Here is a 24,024-nt window from a genome sequence, read left to right as displayed (position 1 = left end):
GGAGGTGCTTGCACGTTTGCTTACCAGGGCTGAAGACATATTCAAGACACTGTCTCTCAGAGACGGACGAGGCTGGCGCCACTCAAGCCCTACATACGGACAGCCACTGGAAGTCTGTCAGCCTGCAGCAAGCAGTGTTATTTTCACCTAAGCTATCTCCAAAGCCAAGGAGATCAAACTCGTCAAGTGGTGAGCACTCATTCAGATATCTTTCCGTAGCCGCTATATCAACAAAGGGGCCCGGAGTATAAGAGCTACGAAGTCAATTCTGGTAGTTGGGGGATCTGCGAAGAGGGATAAGAAAGAAATATTGCGTATGGAATAGGCAGCGAGCAGTAGTATGTTGGAAAGCTCTCTAGCATAGGGGGCTAGCAAGTTTTGATGATTTTCAAGAGATTGGAAAATCAAGTAATGTATAGCATCAAAACACGATATGAGTTCACTCTGTCGTGTTAAATTTCAAACACCAGTCATGACAAACAACCCAACCTGGCTCAATTTTCATATCTTGAATTATTGCACCCTACTCGAGGCACATCTATGTGGCCCTCCGTCAGCAAATAGTTGTACAAGCCCAAAACAGGCCAAATGTTTTTTGATACCCCTTTCCTCGACCCTCTAATGACAAACCAAGCAGGTAACAAGAAGCGAACTAACGCCACCCGAGCTGACCGAAAGACAGAAAAAGCGCCCACGCAATGCATAGTCCGGTGACCCGAGGGCGGCTGCTTAAGGCGGACAATGTCATTTCCACTTTGCTCGCTTCTAAACCCTCGCAACACCTTCTCCTGCCGTCCCTTCTTCAAACCTCGCCTGGACAACCCAGTGCTCACCAAACTTGATCCCCTTGCCACCACTAATACCAGCATTGCGCCAGGGCTTGTTTACACCAATATCTACGATCCAGATGAGCCATTTCGGATCGCGTCCAGCACCATGTTGGAGCGCTTTCAACAGCCCCGTTCGTGGTGCACCAAGACAAACGATATACTTTGCACGGACTTCGAGAGGCTCACCTTCAAGGATGGACACTTCACCAGTGGATCCACCCACACCTGATGGGGTTTCCACGGCTAGACAGGCGGCGCGGGACTTGTTCGCCCAGCCTACGATACTAAGGACAACGCGTTGATCTTCGTCGCCCAGAGCCTCGAATTCCTTGTGGCGACCAAGTAAAGCGTCGATGATTAGTTCGGGTGGTGCTTGTAGGCGTTTGAGAGCTTCTTCAGTATCTTTCCATGCACGAACTGAACCACCAAATTTTCGGAACATATCAACTTGCCGCCGTATGTCCTTGTCCCAATCGGCATTGCGCTCGAAACCAAGAAGTGCAACCATGACCTTTGGTCCACGCTGAGCGAGCTGTCGTGCTGCTGCTATGGCTCGTGCTCCACCACGGTGATTACCTGCTAGAACGACTATGACAGGATTGGCATTAGGGTTGTCGCGCGCCAGTCTTCTACCACCAGGATTAATCGCTGTGAGGGCGACTTCAGCAATACCTCTCCCTGAATTTTCTGCAATAAGCTCTTCAGTCAGACCAAACTCTACTTCAGCAGTCTCTTCAACCGCCAACATGCCTCCTGGTGTGATAGCAAAGCATTTGCGGTTATTTGGGACTAAACGTAGACAACCTTTTGCTGCGTTAGACTCAGCAGGTGAGTCTGGAGGCGTAGCGGTGCGGCCGGGCCTGGGACTACCAGTGGCGTGTGAAGAAGCATAGGGCCGATTGATGAATGAACGGTTACTTCGCGGAAGCACCCCTGAGCCCATTACGTCCATGTCGGCTTGAACACTGCTGCCTTGCCGTGTAGGTGCTCGTTTAATAGAAGCTCTTGACATTGCTCGCCTGGAGTTTCGCCCGCTACCAAAGTCGGATTCCTCTTCAGAGCTTGTGTTGGTCGTGCTCTTCAGCTTTCGATCCAGTACATTCTCTGAAGGATGCAAATTCTTTCCACCATGTGTTCCAGGCCTCGCTAGACGGTTGAAGCTGACTAGGCGATCCTCGTCCGCTGTTGTATCTTCGTTCCTAATCTGGTTGAATACCGTGCGCTTGTCGAACTTGGAGAGATTGCTCTGGAAGTCGAACTCGGGCAGGTCTTGGATGTCGGTCGCGTCTTCGGTAGCCCAGCCGTTGGTAGCATCAAGAGCTTGCTGTCGTTTCGTCTTACGATTCGAGGCGTTCGCTGCTGCGATGCCGACCCTCCCACCAATAACCCCAGGTGTTCTGGTCTGTGGTTCCTCAGCAGCATGTAGCATGGGCGTATTCCTCCAACCATTGCCTTTGCTATTGCTAGTCAGCTTATGCAGGTTCGATAGTCGGGTTGCCACCTCCGCACAAAGAAGCGCACGTACCTTTTCTTGATGCCACCAGCAGATTGGAAGTCAACCCCGTTCTTTCTCTCTTGGGCCGCAACTTCCTTCTTACGAGACTTGCCTCCCCTCCGAGTCTTCTTGCCACCATCGTCATTCTTCTGAGGGCTCACATCATCCATAGGCTTGCCTGTTCTCGTCTTGCTGATGCTTGCTCTACGCGGCGCGATTCTAGCAGTCCTCGTCTCATTATCTGCTTCTTCAGCATCTGCAATGTCCAGCGACGAGAAAGGCCCCTCCAGTGTCGCGGCGCTTGGCTTCCGAACATTTTGATGCTTCACCTTACTGATAGACGAAGATGTAGTTTTGGGCAGAGGCGTAGCGCTCGCGCCAACCACAGCCGTGATTGGTGTGGCGGGAGCTTCCTGGGGTGGTGCTGCAGCAAGCTGACTCGAAGAGATTGTAGTATTGGTGCGCTTCCCCATACTCAGGATCGCAGGATCGATGAATGGCACAGCCTGGACCGAGTGGGAAATAGATTGACGTGAGCCGTTGCGTGCATTCATGGAATGGTCATCGTGCGGTATGGACGATGGCTGACTGACAAGGTGCGGCATTTGCTGGGCAGCATTCGCTCGGACATCTTGGACATGGCTCTGGGGGTATTGCGCGTACGTTGGGGGTTCAGATGGTGGCTGTGGAGGTTGCGGAGGAGCGGGTGCAGAGGCATTGACCTTGATATCAGCAATCATGTGCCCTTCGACGGTGTATGAAGGAAGACGATGACCGGAGCTTGGAAAGAACACTGTCAAGGGTGAGTACGTATTCTTCGTCTGCCGCGACTACAAGCGGTTTGTAAACATACCATCATGGAGAGTCAAGGTGGCCGTCTGCTGGTCGACACCACTCACGACACCTAGCAAGACAGCCCCAGGAGGATTCCGAAGCGTCACTGCGACCGAGAGCCCGACAAAGCCCGTAGCCATGGTTGCAAACGGGACGCACGAGGCTGTTCCAAAGTTCTGCCTCGGGCGGTTGCTAAACGAAGCGGAACTTCGTAAAGCGCAGCGATCGAGCACTGATGCGTTCCAGCGACGTGAGTCGATCGTGCGGGACGTGAGCGTGGAGAACCTCGAAGGGGCTTCTAGGGCGTATTAACAAGAGGGCGACCCCCGGATCGGAAGGGTGGAGGTGGAGGGTACAAGTCGCGCGCATGCACTGCCGTTGTTCCTACTTTCCTACCCGACTTCACTGTTTCGCCGATCGGGCTAAGCCGCTAATCCAGCCACAGGGAAGCCACCCAAACGGCTGCTGACGTAAGATGGCACGTCTTCACATGTCGCAATGGTAGTCGCCCTAATATAAACATATGCAATGCACGGCGATCCGGTTGTAAACGCAGCCAGCGTTGTTATTTTAGGATTCCAAAAGGATTATTAAGCTCATACCATTCGCCAAGTCCAAATCAAATCCAGGGTATCCACACGCCTTTTCCCCACCTCTTTCATCGCTCTCGTGTCTTCAGATCCTTATCGAGTCCGCGTTGTTTTCGACATCAACAATGTGAGCCGACAGGGAATGTCCCTGAGCCCTAAATAAGCTCCCATGCGGCCACACCACCAAACTTGCACGAGTACCCTTGCTTATTGTTCCATGTATCAATGCTCATACCCCGAGCGTCATGACCATTAAATTCGGTGATCGCATTGACTGCAATCTTTTGACCTGGTACACCGAGCTCGACCCGAGGAACGTCGACCCACCAAGTATGCCCGTCCGTATTGAACGGCTTGTAATCTGGTTTGCGGCCATCTCTTCCCGCAATACTCAGGAGCATGATATAGGGCGGGCCTTTGCCATGGCGCGCATTGTCCCAGTGGGGACAGACGGTCGAGAACTGAAATCTAACCACTGCTGATGCATAGGGGTCGTTGGCTTTGATCTGTGCTTGCGAAGGCTCAAATGTTCGCTCGCCCAAGCCGTGCTCCTTGAAAGCGTCGCCATATACCTGTACGCGGCCACCCTGATCATCTCGCATGAATTCTTCATAGGAGATGATGCGCCCATCACTGCGCAATTGTTGAGAAGCGTCCCCAGGGAAGTGCCGCAAACCAAATTCGTCGTTATCCATAGTGAACTGGCGCGCATTGAATGACTTTACATATCTATGGCTAAGTCAGTAAATTACCAAGTGAAGTCACTGCTCAGGAAACGTACCCTTCACCACGCATTTGGCACCCAATATGCCCAGCTCCCCAGCATGGGTCAATAAGTTTCCATTCTCCGTTGTCGATCTTCACAGCATTCCAAGCATGCGTGGATTTATAGGGTGGTACGGCCTGTCCAGGCTCTAGTGGTGTATAGCCGAACCCCTTGCAGGCGCCAGAACAGACTATGGCTTCGAGACCTGCTTTTAGAGCTAAAGCAGCGAATAGACCAGCATAGCCCTCACACACTGCGAGGCCAGAGGCGATAGTCTTCTCTGGAGTAGTTGGGGAAACAGTACCGTTGAAGAACGAGTGGACATCATAGTCAACATTATGGTGTAGCCAGGTGAAAATGACACGTGCTTTATCGGTTGGCGAAGAAAACTGGGAGCAGAGTTGATGAGCAAGCCAGCCAACATCAGAAGAAGGGAGTTGAGTGCGTGGAAACTGCGCAGCATGATTGTCCGGAGCAGAGAAGTCCCGACATTTCAGGCAGCCCCCAACAGCACCTGGCTTTGGCTTCGAGGCCATGATCGCCTCTAGATTGGGTCTAGACGACAATGGGATAGGTGGGGGTACTTTTGGTGAGGGTGTGGACTTGGATGTGACTGCCGACGGTCGGGAGGAGGGTACGGGAGGAGGAGAGGGCGCCTTATTGTTGAAACCCATTTCCAATGCAGATCGCTGGGGAGGACGTTGTGGTGGTGGGGGCGCAACTGCTCTATTCACTCGCGGCGCATCGTTGGACGCCTGCCTCTGTGGCAGGACTGGAGCGGGTTGAGGCGATCGTTCGCGAAGGATTGATTGTCGGGCAGGCAAAGGCGGACGGGCTGGTACGTCTATATACAATCACAGTCAGCGTCTTTCCTACTTGATGTATCTATCGAGATTTTGTGGTATGACCTGCCAGTGGCTCACTTGCAACTCATGGACAACATGCGTGCACATGCTCATGTCTATTTGTTGGTCTACTATGCTTACCTGGAGTCTTGACCTGCGGCGGGAGGGCTCGCGCAGGAACATAATCACGTTTACTTTTCATCGCATTCAGAGTGGCGTTGCTCTGCTTGGAGTCTTCGGAAGTCCTTTTTGGTGGCAGTGGGGGCAGTTTCGTTGGGTCGAATGCAGGAGCCCTGACTTTGTGCAGCGTACCAGTGCTTCCATTACTGTGTGCGGCGCCATATGTCTTCACAGAGCCCAATGACAAGGTCGAAATACTGGAAGCGATTGTGGAAATAGACTCGGAAGACTCGCGCCTCCGTACGCTCGACTCGGAGGACTTGCGAGGAGGTAGTGTTGGCGTCTGTCGAGGCGTACTGCCATTGCGCGGGGGCAACCGGGGAGGCAGTGCAGGCGAGATCTTTGGGCTTACGGTCTCGTTTACTACTGCAGGCTGGTTGCCAAGTTGTCGCGCAGACGTGGGCGCATTGCTGAGGACTGGCGGGTTGTTGGCCGTCTGGCGCGAGTAGGCTGGTGGCCGCGCGCTGGGCGGGGGAGGAGGAGGCGGCTTCTTCTTGGTGGTGGTTGCATCGAAGATATAGGACGGCTTCGCGCCAGGAACAGGTGTATGGACCTCTTCAAGGTTCAGTGCTGCGATGCGCGACTTGATGGAGCCCTCGGCCATGGCGTTCGCGTTCTGTGGGGTGGTCGGAGCGGAACCGGTTTAGCTGTGGCTGGTGACGAAGAGTCGATTGAGCAGCACTCAATCGTGAACCGTCACCTTGGCGCGTCGCTGCGCAACTTGGCTGGGAAAACTCAGCGCGACAGAGCAGGTAAAGGGTAGACGGAGAGAGCGATTATAGCACGAACGAGTGACTGGGCGGCTGGACGTACAATACGAGTGACAGGAGAACGCCTTACGGATGGCTAGTGGTATTGATTGCAGGCAGCACAGCCTCCGACCCTAGCTCCCGCTGATCCCTGTAGTAACTCACCCCTCGTTCCTCGTCCCTCGTCCCTCGCCTGTCTCTCCGTCCAAGTTCAAGGCTGGCAGCAGCAGCCTGACGCTGTCTTGGTCAGCCATGGCCCGACGTTGCTATTGAGTATCGGGCTGACAGCAAAGGTACCTTGGTCGTCGCAGCAACCATGTGCTTGCAGCATGGGATCATGAGGCATGACGTTTCCAGGGTAGATGCACCAATGCAGTGTGACCCATAACAAATCCTCACCGGTATGCCATGTGCCGCACATGTACACATGGACAACAGGCCTGATTTGATCCACTTTGTTTCTAAGAGCTCAATTGAATATAATTGACAAATGACGCTACTTTGTCAAACAACGTTATCAAGTAGTATGTAGGAGAACATTCGCCAAAGCGAACCAGTATGGACAGTCAAAACAAAACCATTCTCCCAGCCAGCCCAAATCCTCTACCCAACCAGTGCCTCCCATCGGTCCAGTGCAATCTAGTCCTGTAACACCGTGACAATCTCCAGTCCCGCCTCTCTCCATCGACGCCCAACTGTACACGCAGTGCGCAAAAAGACACTTTTTGACTTGCTGAGAAGGAGCGGAACAGGATGGCGATAAGAATACCACCCAACCAGATAGTGCAAACACTCGCTATCCAAAACACCAGAGACGGACAAGAAGAGAAAAAAAGAGTGGGGGTGCTGCAAGATACAGTAATGACAATATGTTGGGAGTAGCACCACAAAGTGGCACAACGTGAAATGTAAGGATTGATAGCAAGCAGGGATTGCTTGAGTTTTGTAGATCAACAAACTGATCTTCGCAAGATGGTGTCTACCTCTTGCGCTTCTTGCTCTTGTCCAGTGATGTACTTAGAGCATGTGGGCCGTCCACAGCCATGTTGTACTCGTATGCTGGCGGAGGCGCCATTGAGACTGCAGACGGGACCGAGTTCTTCTTGACGGAGACGCCCATGTGGCGTCCATAGCGGCCCTTCCGGCCGTTGCCTTCGTCTTCACTGACGCATCCGTCGGCACTGATACCAGCGTCTTTGCAGCGCTGGCAAGGGCGTTGGCGATCACAGCCCTTCTTACTCTTGCGGCAGCGTTGGCACCGCGGCTTGCTTGAGAGATCCTCCTCATCAACAGCGAGTTGATGCTGGAAGTTGATTGATGCATTCGAGGCCTTGCGTGACTGCGAGGGAAGAGATGATGGCGACATGGGGGCAGCTTTGTTGGTACCATTCGTCTTGCTCTTGCTCTTAGACACGGATCGAGACTTGTTGGGCTTGCCAGACTTGCTCGAAATGGAACGAGCTTTGATGATACCTGCCTGTACACGCTGATTGTTGTGCTCATCCGCCATCATCTCATCACTGACGCCCTTGAAGGAGCCGTCTTGTTCGTCCTCGTAGTCCTCGCCACTGCTGTCGGCGTCATCGTAGACACGAGTCATATCATGAAGTCCACGAGACATGTTGTATGGGAGGGGTGGCAGCTCGGCTTCGTCCTCACTGCCATCAGCACTCTCGTCACTCGAAGATGCTGCATCAGCCTTTCCGCTGAAGGCATCATCAAGCGTTGAAGTCGAGGTACGACCATGTGTAGAGAAGTTGGACGCATCGCCCAAACGCATGAGCTGACGAGCAACATCTTCATCAGAGATGACGCTGATGCTTGTAAGCGTGGTATCAGGGGTGGGGAGCATTCCACTGCTGCCAGAGTAGCGGTAGTGGGAATGCTGTCCTGAGCCCCGCGCACGAGACTTGTTACCCTGCGCCGGGCCACTCGATGTAGAGTAGGGCGTGATCAATCCTTGCATGTACGAACTGTCACCTTGACCGTAGCTTTGCGGCGATGGCAGTGGGTGTGAGTATGAGAATGTCTGCTGGTTGATAGAGTATGGCGAGCCAGCAGTATTACCACTGATGCGTCGCTGAGGAGACGCTGATGACAAAGAAGTGGTCATGGGTACCTGGGGCGGAACGAAAAGTGGCAGCTCCTATGGAAGGGATGGGTGTCAGACTATTGCACGATGCACTCTCCCACCCAAGGTACTTACCGAGCTGTCAAACTTTGCACGCTTTCGACGCCCACCTTCGACAATGTTGTCGACACTGATCTCAGCACTGGCGAGTGGCTCCTTCCTCGAGCGGCGAGAGCTGGTAACTGAGCCATGCTCGCCCTCGCTGTCGCTGTAGTCGTCGCCATTCGCCTCAGCGAAGCTGTCATGTGAGCTGTTTCCGCGGCTCTTTGTGGAGGGGCGCATGCGCTTGCTGATTGAAGCACTTCTGCGGCCACGACTTGGGTGTGGAGAATGGCTTTGGCGAGCATGGCGAGACCCCGCTCTTGCGCCTGTTTGATTGTGCTGATGAGGCGGGAGCATCTGGAAGGCCTCCTCAAGGTGAGGGCGAGGACGGCGGGGTGAGACAGTCGTCTGTCGCGGATCAGGAGAGTACTCATCTGCATCCAGGCTTTCTGGAGAGACTCGGACATAGACAGTCATGCCATGTTCGAAGTTCTCAAACCGCGCGATGAGCGTGTTGCCATGGCGGTCTTCAAAGATGACACCACGGCGCTCATACAGGCCGTAGAAGTTCTTCACTGTTGTAATGATGGAGTCTGTTGTATCGTGTGGGTAGATGTCTACCCGCATTGGTAGACGTGCTTTATGGGCTGGGGATTGGGGGAGTAGCAGCTCGAAGCTGACGTGCTTCTTGGGCATCTGCTTGGAGGGCGACAGGGAATCATGCGCCAGGCCAGTCTCAGTGCTTGGGTAGACGTCCATCATGCTCACGTCTTCCCTCTGGGGCGCCATGTCGTAGCCAGCCGCCGAGTGCATGGCTTCGTGATGTCGGCCCGCTATGAGGTCTTCGACCTCAGGGAAGCGTTGTGCGCCAGCAATCCGAGGCTCAGCAAGCATGTTGGAAACTTGCATTACCAATGATCCTTGTGTTATCCGCGTATTCCAAAGCCTCTAGAATGAGAGGGTTGATTGTATGTGTGTGGTAGGGGGGCGCACCAAGCCTGCCGGTGTCGCAAGAGCTTAGGATGAATGGACGGTCGTGGAAGGATAAGTGGGCGCGGTGTCTGGATAGTATGGTGTTAGCCGACGGTTCTTTTTTCGCTTTGATGGCATCCGAAATGGGCGTTGCCCTGTTCCGTAGAGTGTGTGTCGGGCTGGAGGCCGTTGGGGGGTCGTCACCGCTGCCCAGTGACGGTCTCTAGGGAGGATAGCGCGAGAGGCCCAGGGGCCGCGTCGCGACGAGGTGTAGATGCCAACCCGGTCGCAAGGCGCCATGAGGAGCTATACATACTGGCAGTGGGTTCAAGGAGCGCAGAAAGGTAGCGGAGACGCTTCGATGCGATCCCGTGTATCGCCGCTGGATGGCAGCGTCAGGTCAGCGGCCGGAATGCGCAGACCGAGATTGGAGCGATCTGGATGCCAGATCGCGAGCCCAGATGAATGAGATGCTTGATGAGAAGGTTGGAGACTTACGAGAAGGTGGTGGTTGTGGACTGCCACCGAGATGCGTTGGAGGTGGGTTGAGCAATGGCACCGAAGCGAAGCACTTAAGGACCACCCCGACTAGGACCGCTCAAAGGTCACGACGCACTTTCCAGACGCGCCTCAAACCACAAATTGACAGTCGCCTTTGCAATAAAAGCTTTTTGGAATACAACTTGTAGGAGCAAAATGGCATCAAAAGCACAGCGCATACTCCCCTCCAAAGCATATGCGATTGCGCCTCAGTTGATGACTAGTATATACACTACTAGGGATGACAGGCCACCCTTAGCCACGCAAGTGGGCTACGACCGCATTGAAACGGATTAACACATCATCTGTCTTGATCCTATCTAGAGCCTGTCTGTCGAGGCCGAAACATGAGATGCCCCCCGGCGCCAGCTATGCGCCCAATCGCGACATGACCCTAGAGTGCATGCCACAGGACAAGTCAGTCGCTTGTGGGATGCCAGAACACTTAGGGAAACGTCTTCCTGTTGCCAGACACTAAATGGCATGGTATATGGCCAGCAGGTCGATACGCTGCGTTGTTGGCTTGTATACAGGCGTCTGTTCCATGTGAATAAAGGGCCGGGTCAACTTCAGCACCCTGATATCCTCGGGCGCTACGCTGAGCCCTTTGAGACCCAGCAATGGCGTACTCTGGGTCGCCTTTTGCAAAGAATTATGGTTGGAATGCTAGAGAAGGGTGTCGGTCCCCGCTGTGGGTGAAGCGCTGTGGATTCGTTGCCAGCTGTTGCCGGGCGTCTATTGGAGAGATCGCCATGCGACAATCAATGCCACACACACCTGCTTGCCTAGAGCCATTTGGTAGGCAATTGTCCCTGAATGAGTCGCCGCCAGCAGCTGCAAAGGCTCGTGCGACTTGTGAATTACGCGACCCTAGAATTATGTCTACGTCTGTTCCCGAAAACGTCTGATGATCTCCGACCCACACAATATGACGATACAACTAGTAGCGCGAGATCCCGTAATCAGCTCGCGCGTAGTCGTCGCACCCGCTTCCGAGCACAAGGACCTGTCCAAAGTACTGCGCTGCCGTTTGTTATCTCTGTTGCCAAAATTCCCGACCCTGCATGTGCCCGAGCGATCATGGCGGAAGCACCTGCGTAGCGCGGCATGCGACTTCGCAAATCCGTGGCCAAAAGCTCGGACGGCCGCTCCAAACTAATGAGGGGTCAATGAACAACTGAAGGGCTCCCGCTTTTGGCGCAACGAAGTTTTGGTAGGGATCCACGTCGCAGACCTTTTGAAAAGACGTTGTGCGCATCGTTGGCTCCATGCGATCTCGCTACGGATGCCATCGGTCCACATCACTTTGTCGGTGAAGCTCTCGGCCTTGAGTGGCTGCGGCGGGGACAAAGTAAAGGAAACATGCGCCCAACAACATGCGGAACACACGCCTTTCACCGTCTGCCAAACGCAAAACCTGCTTGCTTATTCTCTGAAGCAATGGAGCTGCAACAAAGGCAAATGTAGGCTGCAGTTTGAAATTTGGTGGCAGTGCGCTGATCGATAGGCTGTGGGCGCCGGCCAGCGGGTCGTTTCTGCAGGTTCCAGACCGGCGCAGTTGTCGCAACCACATCCGAGGCCGTCCATGACCGTGGGGTAGTGAGCACTCATGTTGTTGTTGACCATTGAACTGGTAAACACTATGTTTCAGAGAAAGACCGTCAGTTCAGGGAACTGCACGTGATTTCGCGTCCTGGAATCAGCTAATTGAGACTTGGCGCGTCAGAAGTGAGGGGTCGTGGTGGGTACGCGTAGCTGGCGCAATCGGTCCCTGGGAGAGTCAAAAATTGACTAGAATATATACAACAAGTAACCAAGTAATTCAAATGACCTCTCGCACGCTATAATCAAACATGTATGGCGGCGCAAACATTAAACCTTTTTCATGTCCCTGATGGTTCCCGCGTTCGCCTCGGCAATGACGTTTCTGTAGGCGGCACCCAGCAGGGGCGGGCCGTGCGGCGGCACTAGGGCCGCTCCAGCATAGCGCCGCTATCCCTGGTCTGGAGCTCGAACCAGTCAGTAAATAAACATTGAATCCAAACGCGCATAGCTCCAGACCCTCCATATAAGTTTACAAGCTCTTGTTGCCGTTGTCAACACCACTCTTCGTGCCACTCGACAACGCCGGCTCGCCTATCTCATTGCCGCCAACTTATATGAAGAGTTTCTTTATGAGCAACTGACTTGTACCACTACGCCTTCCGCTGCCCCTATCGTCCACTTCTTCGCAACCGTCGCTGTCAACAAAACATATACCCTAGAGACTATCTCGCCTTGAGCTGATAGCCTCCGACCACAATGGATGCAAAGGTAAGCCTGCGCCTTGAACAGTACTTTTATTCACTGAACCAGGTGTGAACGCGCTGCCTTGTCAGCGGCCTTCATTCACACCTATATGCAACTTCACTTAGACTGTTTCTCTTTGAGCTTTGCTAACCCAATTGTTTACATAGCCACAACGCCCCGTGAGGGCTCTTCGTATACGCGATGAGAACGCGGTGCCCCAGCTACCTGCTGGCAAGACTCTGCACTCGCGCAATAAGTCAACACCAGCCCTATCAACACTGGTGCAGGCCGGCGGCATCAAGGCTGCTGCAGCCAAACGGACTGTGTTTGGCGATGTTAGCAACACCACTCGACAGCCTGTAGCGAAAGACGACATGCAAATAATAGGCAAAAAGAAGACCCTTGAAATCCTTAAGGATACTGCTGCTGTTACTGTCAAGGAGACTGCCAAAGCTGGTACCCTTTCACGACCAGCACAACGACTAGCGACAAGCGTCTCTTCCAAAGAGCACGCCTCCAAAGATGTTACCGAGGTCGTATCTGTGGCCCCAAAGCAGGTCAGCATCGACGCCAAACAATCCACAACCAATGTTCGCAAGACGCTCTCAAAGAAGTCATCAACAGCTGTATTCCAAGAGGCGCCCTCAAATGCCGCTATCGACGCAGCCGTCGCCCCCGTAACCTCGCAACAGCCTCTCCCTGAACAGTCATCTTCATTTCCCAACGTGGACCGTGCCTCAGCACAGTCCGGACAGCCCGCGACCATTCCAGAAGAGGAAGAGAAGGCCGAGACAAACAACAAGGCGGAAGACAGGTACGAGTACCTCGATGCGCTCGAAGAGCAGGCGCGCGCCTTAGAGCAAGAACGAAATGAAGAACTCGCCAAGTCCAATAGCCTTAAAGATCTCGAACACGAAGAGTACTGGGACGAGGAGGAGGGAGAAGAAGAAGAAGAAGAGACCTACTATGATGCCGACGGTTACACCACCGCCAGATCCCTTCGATCGCGCGGCGACAATACAACAGGCGGTGTTACTCTGATTCTTGCGCCCCGGATTACCGCAAAGACACAACGCGAACTTGAGGCTGCGCGGGTATTCGTCGAGGCAAACCGGACAACCGAAGACGTCGAGGACGAGCAGTGGGATACCTCGATGGTTGCCGAGTATGGCGAGGAGATTTTTGAATACATGCACTCTCTCGAAGAGCGCATGAAGCCTAACGCGTCTTACATGGATCATCAGGCTGAAATCCAGTGGTCAATGCGGTCCGTTCTCATGGACTGGCTCGTCCAGGTCCACAACCGCTTCACTCTCCTGCCCGAGACCCTGTTCCTTGCTGTCAATTACGTCGACCGCTTTCTTTCATGCAAGGTTGTCTCGCTTGGCAAACTGCAGCTCGTTGGTGCGACTGCTCTCTTCGTCGCCGCCAAGTACGAGGAGATTAACTGCCCATCAGTGCAGGAGATTGTGTACATGGTCGACGGTGCCTACACAGCTGATGAAGTTCTGAAGGCTGAGAGATTCATGCTCAGTATGCTTCAGTTTGAGCTGGGATGGCCTGGCCCGATGAGCTTCCTTCGTCGCATAAGCAAGGCGGATGACTACGACCTCGAGACACGTACCCTGTCCAAATATTTCTTGGAAATCACCATCATGGATGAGCGCTTTGTGGGTTGCGCCCCTAGCTTTCTCTCTGCAGGTGCTCACTGTTTAGCGCGCTTCATGCTGAAGAAGGGTGATTGGGTATGTCTACGCACGCGTTGTCGCGAATGAAGATGCTAACTGATACTAGTCACAATCGCACGTACATTACTCTGGGTACACATTGACTCAGCTCCGACAGCTCATAACTGTCATCCTCGAGTGCTGTGACAACCCTCAGAAGCACCATGCTGCTGTGTACGAGAAGTACACTGATAAGCGCTACAAGCGCGCTTCCATTTTTGTCGAGGCGGAGATTTCAAAAGGCTTTTCTCTGCCGCTCATGTCTAGAGACAGCCTGGCAACCCAGACTTTGAGGCGAAAGTGAATACACTTGTCTCCATGTCGTCTTGACCTGACTGTGTTCTAACTTGGCTCGTAGGGGTCGTGTGACGGCGCATCTGACGGATATTGTCGATCAACACTCGACAGTCAAGAGCGCGACAGCGTCAGCACCCCTATCTGGTCAACGCCAACGTCAGCACCCCCACGGTTACCACCGAAATCTTCTTCATTCTTGCTTATTGTTCCCCGACATACGGCGCTTTGGCGGCTTTCTTGAGCATGGTCAACTTCATCAGGTGGCGGATTCTACATTGGTCTCATCTTCATCTGGACATTCGGCGCACGGTGTTTATGGATACCCGACCTAAGTCTTTTCGTTCTTTCGTCAAATTTCCATTCATCTCTCAGGGTCTGCCTTTGTGGGCGGCCCGGCTGTTCGCTACCTTCTCCTGTTCATTGGACGGGGACGGATGCTGAACACGTATGATCACACTTCTCTTCGACTGTATCTTCTTATACCGGAAAGTTTTTTTTGGGCTCTATGATGAAGCCACGAGGTTATGAGCACTCCACCCGCATTATCTTAATTCTGTACATGTCGCGGCACGTTGATGTTCGGTTTCGGAGTCATCTTCTTTCGTTACTCTTTTTTTCCTCTTGCCTCACACTTCTCTTCAAGGGGGCTCGGCGGTTGCGGGTGCTGAAAGCACACAGGAGTTTTGAGAGGGTATCGCACCAAGTGTGCCTTTGGGTTTATCTGCGTTTTCTGCTGTCATATGGAGGTCCATAGTTTGGACTCGGCAGGTAGTCAAGAAAAGCACTTAATGTTTGCATCTTAAACCCTGCGCCCAGCCAATTTGTGACGATGCTACTGACATTGTTTACGAAGCGCAGCAGTATATATCTAGTGAAAAACGAATATGTTGTTCTAACGGAAGCACACGACAGGGGCAAGAGGTACATTATGTCTGACTTTAAGCTATGATCTAGCACTCGCTTTGTTTGAGCACGACAAGACTGGCCGAGAGACTTCGCTTGACAAGTGTGGTGCGACTGTCCACTGAGCCCGGTATGCAAGCGTCGTGTCTGTTAGTCATGTTGCTGACTTTACGTCTGCGCCAACCAATGTGCCATGCTATCTCCAAACTCGGGTATCTCGTCGATGACTGCTTGACTGGCCATAGTCCAACTGCAGTAGGTTCTATGGGCGGCAGACCTATGTATTTTCTACTTGGGTTCGAATAGAGAGTGATCATTGCGATGTTCCTTCTGCCGGTGCAATCAGGACTACCGAGTCACCTTTCTACTCGTTAGCTCTGCATCAGTAGCTAAGTACCGTGCCGCTCGCCTACCTCTTATGAAGAGCATCTCACTCTGCTTCTTGATTGTCCGCACGCGGGGTTCTTGGTCGTCATCGTCTTCCTCGGCAAGGTATATCGTTTCCTCGACGTCGCCGAGGACTAGGTTGCAGTGGGAATCGTAAGCCTGCGCCTTGCTGTCAGCTGGATATGCTTGCGTACATATCTGCTCCGGGGTGTCAGAGCTTCGCAGAGACGTACATGAAGCCTGCCTTTTAGTTCGCGGTCGCCGCGCAATTTGACAATGACAATCTCGTCAATGCAGAGACGCACAAGGTCGAGGGGCTCGTTGGTCTCTTCTTTTTCGTCCATGGCGGGCTATTGGGCGTGCGGTGTTTGGAGCTCGGCGAATGGTGTCGAGGTGAACTTTGGCAGAGCGATCATCTTGGCGGAGCGGCAGCGGGGCTAGTGTGTGGACGCGCATTGAGTGGGCTGTGTGTCTGTGTGGGCGGGCTGGCATTGCGTCAGGGTCAGGCCCTTGAAGCAACAAGGCCAGGAACACTTGCCGCCTGACCCAACATCTGCATTTTCTTCATTGTCCCTACAGCGCCCCCGAGCCTTCACATCACCTGCTTTCCGGAACTACTGTTTGAAATCCAAGAGAACAAATCATGACCGACACTCAGGATCCCGCTCAGACGGACCAGCATCCACTTCTGGCCTCACGTCCGCCCGTGACTGACCCCATTACCTATCTCACCATCATCGAATACAACCTCTCCGAAGAGAACTTGCCCGTCCTGCACCAAGTCCTCCAAGATGCAGAACTCACAGCAACTATCGGCTGGGACCTGATCCATCTGTTACTCCCGCTACTTCCATTGTCTGAGGAATGCTTGCAAGACATTGCCGCAAAGGGCAATCCTAGAGAGTGCATTCTCAAGGTCACAGAAGCGCTTCGGTTGCTCCAGTTCCAGGAGCCGTATGAGGATACAGACGAAGACGAGCATGGCGCTCCATCGGCCACTACCAAGGCTAAAGCACCCGAGGTTGGAGTGGGAGAGTCAAGCACAAGTCCTGCCTTTCAACCCGCTATAGTCCCTCCCCTTCCGGTACTGAAGTTCGAGGCTCTCCTCGACATATTAGCTACATTACATCGACGTGTTAAAACCAAATACCCGAGCCGGTTCCTTTCTACCAGCTTGCAGGCTGTGTTGGTCGCATACAATCGGGCCAACACCCATATTGAAGATCTCACCTTATCTGCTGTCAAGTTTGTTAAGATACTGTCCGGGACTAAGAGACCACATCTGCCATCAAGGCGGAGTAGCGGAAATCTTCTGCGTGTAAACACGAACCAATCGGAGCCAGATCCGGAAGCGCAGGGTGATGCACCAAGCAGCGAAGAAACCGCCCTGGTAAATCGTCTACTACAGTCCTTTCTCACTCACATCCTTGAAGACTATATGCTATCTTTGAAATCAGACGATGATGTCCCAGGTCTTTCCTGGGCAAGCAGGCTGATGGAAAGCTATGAACCGGAGCGAATACCCAACAAGCCCAACTACCAGAAATATGCAGACCGGTTTGCGAATGAAGAAGACCTCACTTCGCGAGCCGCCATCTTGGGCCAAATAGTAGCTTTGACTCAGGATTTGGGTCTGAAATATGACGAGTTGGTACGGACTGTGATGGACTCGGACGAGGAGAAGCGTGGCATTCCCGGCACCGAGGATGAGCCACCAGCTACAGCTGCAGATATTCCGCTTTCGAGGACTGGTGCCCTACTTCTCATCGCCGCACTAAATGTTAAACAGGAACTGTATGCTACAGTCAAGCAAGAGGAGGAAGCATCGTCGGTAGCTATCTTCCCAGGACACGCAACGATACTTAGCAACTTTATCGGGACTCTGGGACCCCAAACCGTTGGCATGGAGCCAGATGCACTTCTAGACACGGTTCTTGCCATGGGTCTCATTGCATTGCAAAGAAACAATGTCGGCGAGCCTAAGGACGACGAGTCATTTGCTCAGTACTTGCAAACCATCTCACTCATCTCTGCGAACTCACCCTCCCCAAGCTTACGAGGCCACGCACATTACCTCACAACAACCGTCTTGCGCTCGCACCCCCACGATCTCGTCCGCCTAACCTTCATCCGCGACACACTGGAGCACTGCCCATACGAGAACCTCAAAGCAAGCGCCGTATCCTGGCTCAAAGGCGAGACACTTGAAGCAAACGCATCTCACCCCCACTCTTCAGAAGACACCCACGAACCTGACCACACAAACATCTTCGCCACCCCCGTCGCCTTGTCCACCGTAGCTCCTTACCTCTGGCCTGACCTCACCCGCCACTACGCTCTCGACACCAGCCTCGAAGACTCGTGGCTGCAATTCCGCCAGGACCTCGGCTTCTACGTCGCAGCCCTCAACTTCTACTACCTCTTACTTCAAGCTACGCAGCTTCACGATACACTCGGCATCAAAGATTTGAATGTCTCGCATGGCATTCAGACGCAGTATCTCGACGTGCTCAAGCAGACCGCAGCAAGGTTCCAGAAAGAACTTGCGGCGGGTGGGGGTGCGCTGGTTGTTGAGGGCCGGGAGGCGCTCGAGCAGGCTAAGGCTGATGTGGGGTTGTTGGAGAAGGTAGTGGAGTGGGTTGAGGGTGCGTTGGCAAAGTTGACGTGAAGTGAGTGGGATAGGTGAAGGGGCAATGTGTGGACTGTATTGTAATCGGTGTATCTGAGATAGATAGTTCGTGTGAGAAAGCAGGTGGGTAGGAGAAGTTTAATAAATGTCAAGTATGAGATGAAATGGAAAACTCAATGCTTTACCAATGAATATAAAGTGTTGTTGCGCTTGTTAAACTATGTCTATTTTCCTTCGTAAAAGATATGGTTGAGCAGTGTTTTTTCAACTCCGCACACACATACATACAATTCTATCCTTCCTCCTTTTTTTTCTTCTGCTCTCTTTCTTCCTCAAAACCCCTGCCCATTCACTCCCCCAAACCCAATTCCAGCATACGATCCCCCCTGCGACACCCAGCCCCCGAAATTCTCAGCAGTCAAATCATTCCAAAGATACAAATCGCCATTTTGAAACGCTGCTGAGAAATCACCCATGTCAGGCGTGAAACCGGATTGGTCGCCCATGGTTTGTGTGGAGGGGGTGGTGTCGAGAGTCATTTCGTTGGTGGGCCATTGGGCTGCTGTGGCGTCGGTGGTGGGGTATGTGGAGGAGAGATTGAAGCCTGAGAGGGGGAATTGAGAAGACTGGTGTTGTTGTTGTTGTTGTTGTTGTTGTTGTTGTTGCTGTTGCTGCTGAGGTGCTTGCTGTTGTTGGTCAAGTGGGATATGTGATGCTGATGGGTTGTTTGTAGAAGTAGCAGCAGTAGTAGTGTCGAGACTGTGTCCTGCGAATGATGGTACCAAGGGTTGGGTCTGTGTTTCTCCACTATATTCATGATTGGATGTTGTTTTTCTTCTTTTTAATTGTCTGCCTTCCTTGCGCCATTCCTGGTACTCGTTCCACCAGCTTTTAAGTTTTGCTTCGAGGAGGAATTTCCAGTGGCTGGGGTTCCGGCATTTCTGCGGACCAGCGGCATCGCTGGTTTTTTGGATTACGGCGTCGAGATAGTATCCTACACGTAGACTCTGGCTTTCCAGCAGCTCGCTCATTTCCTCATCAGTGCCGACGGCGTAGTCTGCTTTCATGAGCGTGACAAGCGAGTAGACAGCGCGGAGGTAAAGTACGTTTGGAGATTTGCGCAGTTCGTCTTCGGGAACGGTGAGGAAGAGGTCGAGGGTTGTCTGGGCGGCGCTGACGCATTTTGTTGTTGCGTTGATTTGGAGGGCAGAGCGGGAGAGGAGGGATTCGGGTTGCACAGAGTCGTCGTCGAGGGCTGGCAGTGAGACGTGCCGGTTTTTGAATTCGATGACTGAATTTGTTGGTTTATTATTTGCCTTGGAGAGAAGAGAGGAAGTCATGACTTACCGTCGAAGCGACCTCCATCCATTCCAAACTCCCACATGGCAAGCATGTCTGCGTGGTACTCGAGCTCGAGACTCACTGTATAACTCAGTCAGATATACTCTTCAGAAGAATCAACAGTCGACCCACATGTCACTACATCGTCGGGAACCGATTTCCTCCAATCCTGCATCCTCCGGTCGAAGATTCGCAGGATGATTTGCATACGCAGCTCAGAGAGACTGAAACTTGTACTCGCATCATCAAAGCCGAATGCCGTGTTTGCTTCATCGGCAATTCTCTGCAGCTTCAACCACGCAACTATCCTCTTATCGTCCAATAATTTTGACTTTTCAAGAATTCCAAAACATTCGTCCATCCAACTGTTAAACAGCAAAATATTAGGTCGCCTCATTCTCATCGAGAAGCCGGCACTTATAATGTACAGCAGTAGAATGGTGCGACAGTGTTCTAGTAATTCCTCTGGTGAAGAAATCTTCTGTAGCGATCGAATGGCACGCTTGGGTAATTGTTCGTGTGTTCTCGGCTTCGATGTCAAGCCGAGCTCTAGCGCCATCGAGGCTGCCATGTTGATCCATTGATATATTTGCAGTTGTCCTGGTGTCTTGGAAGGCGAGTAGTACGATACAGTAACTATCAATGCCTGGATAGCCTGAACAGACTTTTCGCCTTTGACAAAAGCAGAACGCGCGTATAAGAGTACGGCTTCTTCATGCAGTCTGTCGGACAATGCCGAGCCTTTGGAATGAGCAGAGGCCGCCATGATGGCATGGAAAAGTGCGGGCTTGTTTGCTCGAAGATCGAAAACGTCCCAATGTCTGGGAATCGTGATACCTGGGCAAGCCGCGACCAGCTCCTTGCGCCATATGCCCAAGAATTCGCGGGCCATCTCCTCTGAAATGACGCTGCGATCTATTATATCGTTGTCAGACGACCCTAGAAATTCTTTGGGCGCGCTGGTGGTTGGTGTGGGCTCGGGCAGGGGTGCTTGGTTGGCGGTTGTGGGAAGGCCACCAAATCCCGTCGAGGGTATTGTTGCTGTTCCCATACTCGAGTGCCTTCGCCAAGTGGATGGAGTCTCCTCATCCTTCGCGTGCCCCTGCTCGTCCGATTCATCGTCTCCCGTCTCATGCTCGCTGGCATCGCTGGATGGACGCGCTTTCGCCTTTAGGAGGCTGCGCATCTGCTGAATTTCTCTCTCCAGCTCCGTGACGCGCACATCTGTCCTTTTTCGCTGTCGCCTTTTTACGGGTGGCGCAAAGATGCAGGTCCGGTTGGCCTTGGCGCATCGCTGGCACTGCGATGAGCTTGCGTCAGGGTTCACAAGACATCGGACTTTGGAAATGCGACAAGCTTCGCAAGCGCGGTTTAACGGCTGATCTTGGGGTTTCTTCGATTGCTCCGAATCGGGACTGTCAACTGGTTGGTTCGACATTGACCATACATTGCGCGCGCCGGGTTGTTCGCTGCCTTCGTTAATATGGTCCGTCATGTCGGTCCACGATACTCGTATCTGCTTGACCACAGCCAAGACCAGAGCGGTGAAAGCGGACTCCTTTGGCTGGGGTTCACAAAACACTATGCATTACTTTTTCTTATTGAACGATTCCTTGCTCTTGCTAGCTGCGCAGTTCCATGTTTGTCAGCCGATAGCTCGACTCGCGTGAGATTGAATGTCAAATTCGGAGGCGGGATATTTTCCAGGAGAGTAGCAACGATGGGCACAGGGTATTAGTGGGCTGCGGGCGTTTGGCTGACAATAAGAAAGTGGACGAGTTGAGAGCTGCACGATGTCGGAGTATGACAATCATGGGTGCCTGAAGGTGGATGACTTAAAGCCGCAGCCAGCACTAATGGGCGTTGGGACGCATCATCACCCACCAAAGGAGCATGGGGCGGCTCTAACACACAACATTGTGGCTAAAGCCGTTCGCGCACTCCGTGACTCCCGCACCCAAATGGATACATGCATGCGCCACAACGTAGTTGCCCATTGGGGTTCTCTGAGGCATCCCAAGGTCAAAAGGCACCAGAACAAAAAAACAGACTTATGACGTGTTCGGCATCCCGACTGTCACATGTATATCGAAGAAGCACGTGTTTCTATACACCCTTTGTCAATGCGCCAATCGCAGCCAATTCATGAACCACAGTGAACATTAGATGCAGCACAAAGTCTTTCAGTATACAAATTCGTCGGCATGCTTCTTGAGTTAGCCAGAGCCTCGTGTGATCGCTTTGCAGCCACAGTCATTGCAGCGTCAGACTTACGTCCATGTCAGTATTGTTAAGGCACCCAATGCTTGATCAAACGGGTTTTTCTCCCTAGTTCATTTATCAAACATATTAACGGTCGTATAGTACGTCGTGATGCCGCATCTCCGTATGTCTTCGTATGTACTGTTTTACTACTACTCGTATAATACTCATTGAACCATTGCCAATCAGCAACAACTTCTTCCACCTAACAAAGCCAGTACCAAAACCTCTCAAGAGCATTGCGGGGTATCTGCTCAGGCCATACTTCTGCGTCAAGCGCGGCCTTGCCACTCCAGATGTCTGCCTCCTCTGGCTTCACCATCTTGGTGCGCTTGAATACCTTCCAGAATACGAAGAGGAGAAAGAAGATCATAATGCCAACGTACGCAGTGAAGAAGTCGGTAAGCTGGTCAGGTCCCCATGGGGTTTCAGTGAAGACCTTGAAACCGTTGAAGAGGATGATGAGCGCAAAGTAGGTAAAAGCCACCCAGGCGAGGTAAGGCTGCCACTTGCTCTTGAAGACCATCGTGTTGCGGTCGACATTCTGGGCAAGACAGGCCTTGTGGAAACAGGTGAAGGTGTAGCAAATTGAGCACCATGTGAAGAGCGAGGCAATCGTGGTCAAGTTCTGGAACCACGTGAATACCTTGTTGGCGCCAGCACTTACACTCATGTACGTAAGCAAAGAGATGGAGGCCGTAATGGCGACGCAGTAGACTGGCACACCGCTCTTGTTGCACTTGAGAAGGAACTGAGGCGCCTGCTTGTTCTGAGCGATACTGAATAGGTATCTGGAGCCGGTGTACAGGAAGGCATTGCCAGATGAGGTTGCAGAAGTCAAGATGACAGCATTGACAATATGGGGTAGAACTGGGATACCGGCGTTTTTCATCGCGATGACCCATGGCGAAGACTGAGCACCTTTGGCGTTCTCGTTAGTGAGCTGGGGGTCGTTTGAGCTGATGGTCGTTCCGATGATGAAACTTCCAAGGACGTAGAAGAACAGGATACGCCAAAAGACACGACGAACGGCCTTGGGGATGTTCTTGCGCGGGTTAGCAGCCTCGCCAGCGGCAACGGCAACCATCTCCACACCACCATACGAGAATGCCGCGTTGACGAGTGTGGACCAGAGACCAGTAAAACGTCCCGTGTCACCTTTGCCGACATATTCCTTCATGGCGCCTTCCTTCCAGTATCTGAATCCTCTCCGGTCATGGTCAGGGGCACCACCGAGCATGATGACGAGACCAGCAATAAGGAGTCCGAGGATGGTAATGATCTTAATCGAAGCGAATATGAACTCAGCTTCCCCGTATATCGAGACAGCGAAGATGTTCAGCAGTACGATGATGACAATGATGATAGTGATCCATATGGCTGGACTGTATCTGGAGAGTAGAGTTAGCATCTACTTGTTATTAACGACCCTGCGTTGCACTTACTTTTCTTCCTGATCCCAAAAGTTGATGAGAAGAGCTGCGGCAGAGATTTCGGCACATAGAGTAATGGAACTGTTGTACCAGTTGTTCCAACCAACGGCAAAGCCAAGAGCAGGATCCGCATAACGAGCAGCATACTGAGGAATAGCACCGGGAAGAGGAAGCCATGTAGCCATCTCGCCGAGACACTGCATCATGCCGTAGACAACAAGACCGGTGAGAGTGTAACCGATGAGGACAGAGACAGGACCGGCGCGAGCGAATGCACCACCAATACCAAGGAACAGACCAGTACCAATGGTACCACCCAAAGCGATGAATTGGATGTGACGAGACTTGAGGCCACGCTGGACATATCCATAATCCTCTGCTTGTTGGACCGATCCATAGAGACCAGCCGCCTCAGCGAGGGCGTTGTCCTTTATCTCACCGACGTGTCCAGTGCCATGGTCGGAGGGAGACTCACCACCAACAGCATAGTGCTGCTTCTCATTGTCGGCGAGTGACATGGTGGCTGCTTTCTGACAGTCGTTGCCAATGATGGGTGTGTACATGCCTATGGGAGTATATAAGGCCTCGTAAGGGAGTGTGCGGTTCAATTAGTGCCTACCAAAGGAGCAATCCGAAGGTAGCACGGCACAGCGAGATGAAGCAAAAGAACGAAGCTGATGGTTTCCGCAGACGAAACGGACGGAAGCACCAGGTTCAGTTTTATATTAATAGCCTTTTGACGGTCGTACCTCGCCTCCAGCTGATAACTAGGCAAAGAGCTG

General features: G+C 52.7%; 8 protein-coding genes across 8 annotated transcripts; 2 read left to right on the top strand and 6 right to left on the bottom strand.

Annotated features, from left to right (window-relative positions):
* Positions 1-480: 480 nt before the first annotated feature.
* On the bottom strand, positions 481-3,383 carry COCSADRAFT_184301 (uncharacterized protein). Its single transcript, XM_007705648.1, has 3 exons — positions 3,179-3,383; positions 2,356-3,118; positions 481-2,287 (listed from the first exon to the last, which is right to left on the bottom strand). Exons 1-3 carry the CDS (start codon positions 3,297-3,299, stop codon positions 766-768), a joined length of 2,406 nt encoding a protein of 801 aa, XP_007703838.1. The 5' UTR covers positions 3,300-3,383; the 3' UTR covers positions 481-765.
* Positions 3,384-3,751: 368 nt separating this feature from the next.
* Positions 3,752-6,361, bottom strand: COCSADRAFT_150475 (uncharacterized protein). The gene is made up of 3 exons (XM_007705647.1): positions 5,502-6,361; positions 4,531-5,359; positions 3,752-4,478 (listed from the first exon to the last, which is right to left on the bottom strand). The coding sequence occupies exons 1-3, from the start codon at positions 6,142-6,144 to the stop codon at positions 3,905-3,907; spliced, it is 2,046 nt and encodes a 681-aa protein (XP_007703837.1). The 5' UTR covers positions 6,145-6,361; the 3' UTR covers positions 3,752-3,904.
* Positions 6,362-7,268: 907 nt separating this feature from the next.
* COCSADRAFT_174784 (uncharacterized protein) lies at positions 7,269-9,356 on the bottom strand (the record flags this gene model as incomplete). The annotated part of the gene is made up of 2 exons (XM_007705646.1): positions 7,269-8,435; positions 8,496-9,356. 2 exons carry the CDS (start codon positions 9,354-9,356, stop codon positions 7,269-7,271), a joined length of 2,028 nt encoding a protein of 675 aa, XP_007703836.1.
* Positions 9,357-12,275: 2,919 nt separating this feature from the next.
* Positions 12,276-14,294, top strand: COCSADRAFT_174783 (uncharacterized protein; the record flags this gene model as incomplete). Its single annotated transcript, XM_007705645.1, has 3 exons — positions 12,276-12,287; positions 12,431-14,008; positions 14,058-14,294. 3 exons carry the CDS (start codon positions 12,276-12,278, stop codon positions 14,292-14,294), a joined length of 1,827 nt encoding a protein of 608 aa, XP_007703835.1.
* A 776-nt stretch (positions 14,295-15,070) lies between these two features.
* On the bottom strand, positions 15,071-15,970 carry COCSADRAFT_40145 (uncharacterized protein). Its single transcript, XM_007705434.1, has 3 exons — positions 15,811-15,970; positions 15,604-15,736; positions 15,071-15,550 (listed from the first exon to the last, which is right to left on the bottom strand). Exons 1-3 carry the CDS (start codon positions 15,919-15,921, stop codon positions 15,504-15,506), a joined length of 291 nt encoding a protein of 96 aa, XP_007703624.1. The 5' UTR covers positions 15,922-15,970; the 3' UTR covers positions 15,071-15,503.
* Positions 15,971-16,082: 112 nt separating this feature from the next.
* Positions 16,083-18,391, top strand: COCSADRAFT_243581 (uncharacterized protein). The gene has a single exon (XM_007705644.1). The coding sequence runs from the start codon at positions 16,221-16,223 to the stop codon at positions 18,243-18,245; it is 2,025 nt and encodes a 674-aa protein (XP_007703834.1). The 5' UTR covers positions 16,083-16,220; the 3' UTR covers positions 18,246-18,391.
* On the bottom strand, positions 18,392-21,134 carry COCSADRAFT_243580 (uncharacterized protein). Its single transcript, XM_007705643.1, has 3 exons — positions 19,680-21,134; positions 19,554-19,628; positions 18,392-19,497 (listed from the first exon to the last, which is right to left on the bottom strand). Exons 1-3 carry the CDS (start codon positions 21,040-21,042, stop codon positions 18,539-18,541), a joined length of 2,397 nt encoding a protein of 798 aa, XP_007703833.1. The 5' UTR covers positions 21,043-21,134; the 3' UTR covers positions 18,392-18,538.
* An 880-nt stretch (positions 21,135-22,014) lies between these two features.
* Positions 22,015-23,760, bottom strand: COCSADRAFT_98782 (uncharacterized protein; the record flags this gene model as incomplete). Its single annotated transcript, XM_007705642.1, has 2 exons — positions 22,015-23,200; positions 23,255-23,760. 2 exons carry the CDS (start codon positions 23,758-23,760, stop codon positions 22,015-22,017), a joined length of 1,692 nt encoding a protein of 563 aa, XP_007703832.1.
* Positions 23,761-24,024: the final 264 nt, after the last annotated feature.

This window comes from Bipolaris sorokiniana (genome assembly GCF_000338995.1).
Source record: "Bipolaris sorokiniana ND90Pr unplaced genomic scaffold COCSAscaffold_14, whole genome shotgun sequence".
NCBI classification, from domain to species: domain Eukaryota; kingdom Fungi; phylum Ascomycota; class Dothideomycetes; order Pleosporales; family Pleosporaceae; genus Bipolaris; species Bipolaris sorokiniana.
This window is presented reverse-complemented; position numbering and strand designations above follow the sequence as displayed.

Bases quoted from the DNA above. Each gene is read 5' to 3' on its own strand.
- COCSADRAFT_184301 (XM_007705648.1), bottom strand. From the start codon at position 3,299: ATGGCTACGGGCTTTGTCGGGCTCTCGGTCGCAGTGACGCTTCGGAAT. The intron at 3,119-3,178 runs GTATGTTTACAA...CACCCTTGACAG, and splicing joins CACCTTGACTCTCCATGATG to TGTTCTTTCCAAGCTCCGGT. The intron at 2,288-2,355 runs GTACGTGCGCTT...GACTAGCAATAG, and splicing joins GCTGGTGGCATCAAGAAAAG to CAAAGGCAATGGTTGGAGGA.
- COCSADRAFT_150475 (XM_007705647.1), bottom strand. From the start codon at position 6,144: ATGGCCGAGGGCTCCATCAAGTCGCGCATCGCAGCACTGAACCTTGAA. The intron at 5,360-5,501 runs GTAAGCATAGTA...GATTGTATATAG, and splicing joins GCCGCAGGTCAAGACTCCAG to ACGTACCAGCCCGTCCGCCT. The intron at 4,479-4,530 runs GTACGTTTCCTG...ACTTAGCCATAG, and splicing joins TGCCAAATGCGTGGTGAAGG to ATATGTAAAGTCATTCAATG.
- COCSADRAFT_40145 (XM_007705434.1), bottom strand. From the start codon at position 15,921: ATGGACGAAAAAGAAGAGACCAACGAGCCCCTCGACCTTGTGCGTCTC. The intron at 15,737-15,810 runs GTACGTCTCTGC...AGCAAGGCGCAG, and splicing joins AACTAAAAGGCAGGCTTCAT to GCTTACGATTCCCACTGCAA. The intron at 15,551-15,603 runs GTAGGCGAGCGG...ACGAGTAGAAAG, and splicing joins TGAGATGCTCTTCATAAGAG to GTGACTCGGTAGTCCTGATT.
- COCSADRAFT_243581 (XM_007705644.1), top strand. From the start codon at position 16,221: ATGACCGACACTCAGGATCCCGCTCAGACGGACCAGCATCCACTTCTG.
- COCSADRAFT_243580 (XM_007705643.1), bottom strand. From the start codon at position 21,042: ATGACGGACCATATTAACGAAGGCAGCGAACAACCCGGCGCGCGCAAT. The intron at 19,629-19,679 runs GTGGGTCGACTG...TGAGTTATACAG, and splicing joins TCCCGACGATGTAGTGACAT to TGAGTCTCGAGCTCGAGTAC. The intron at 19,498-19,553 runs GTAAGTCATGAC...CAACAAATTCAG, and splicing joins GGATGGAGGTCGCTTCGACG to TCATCGAATTCAAAAACCGG.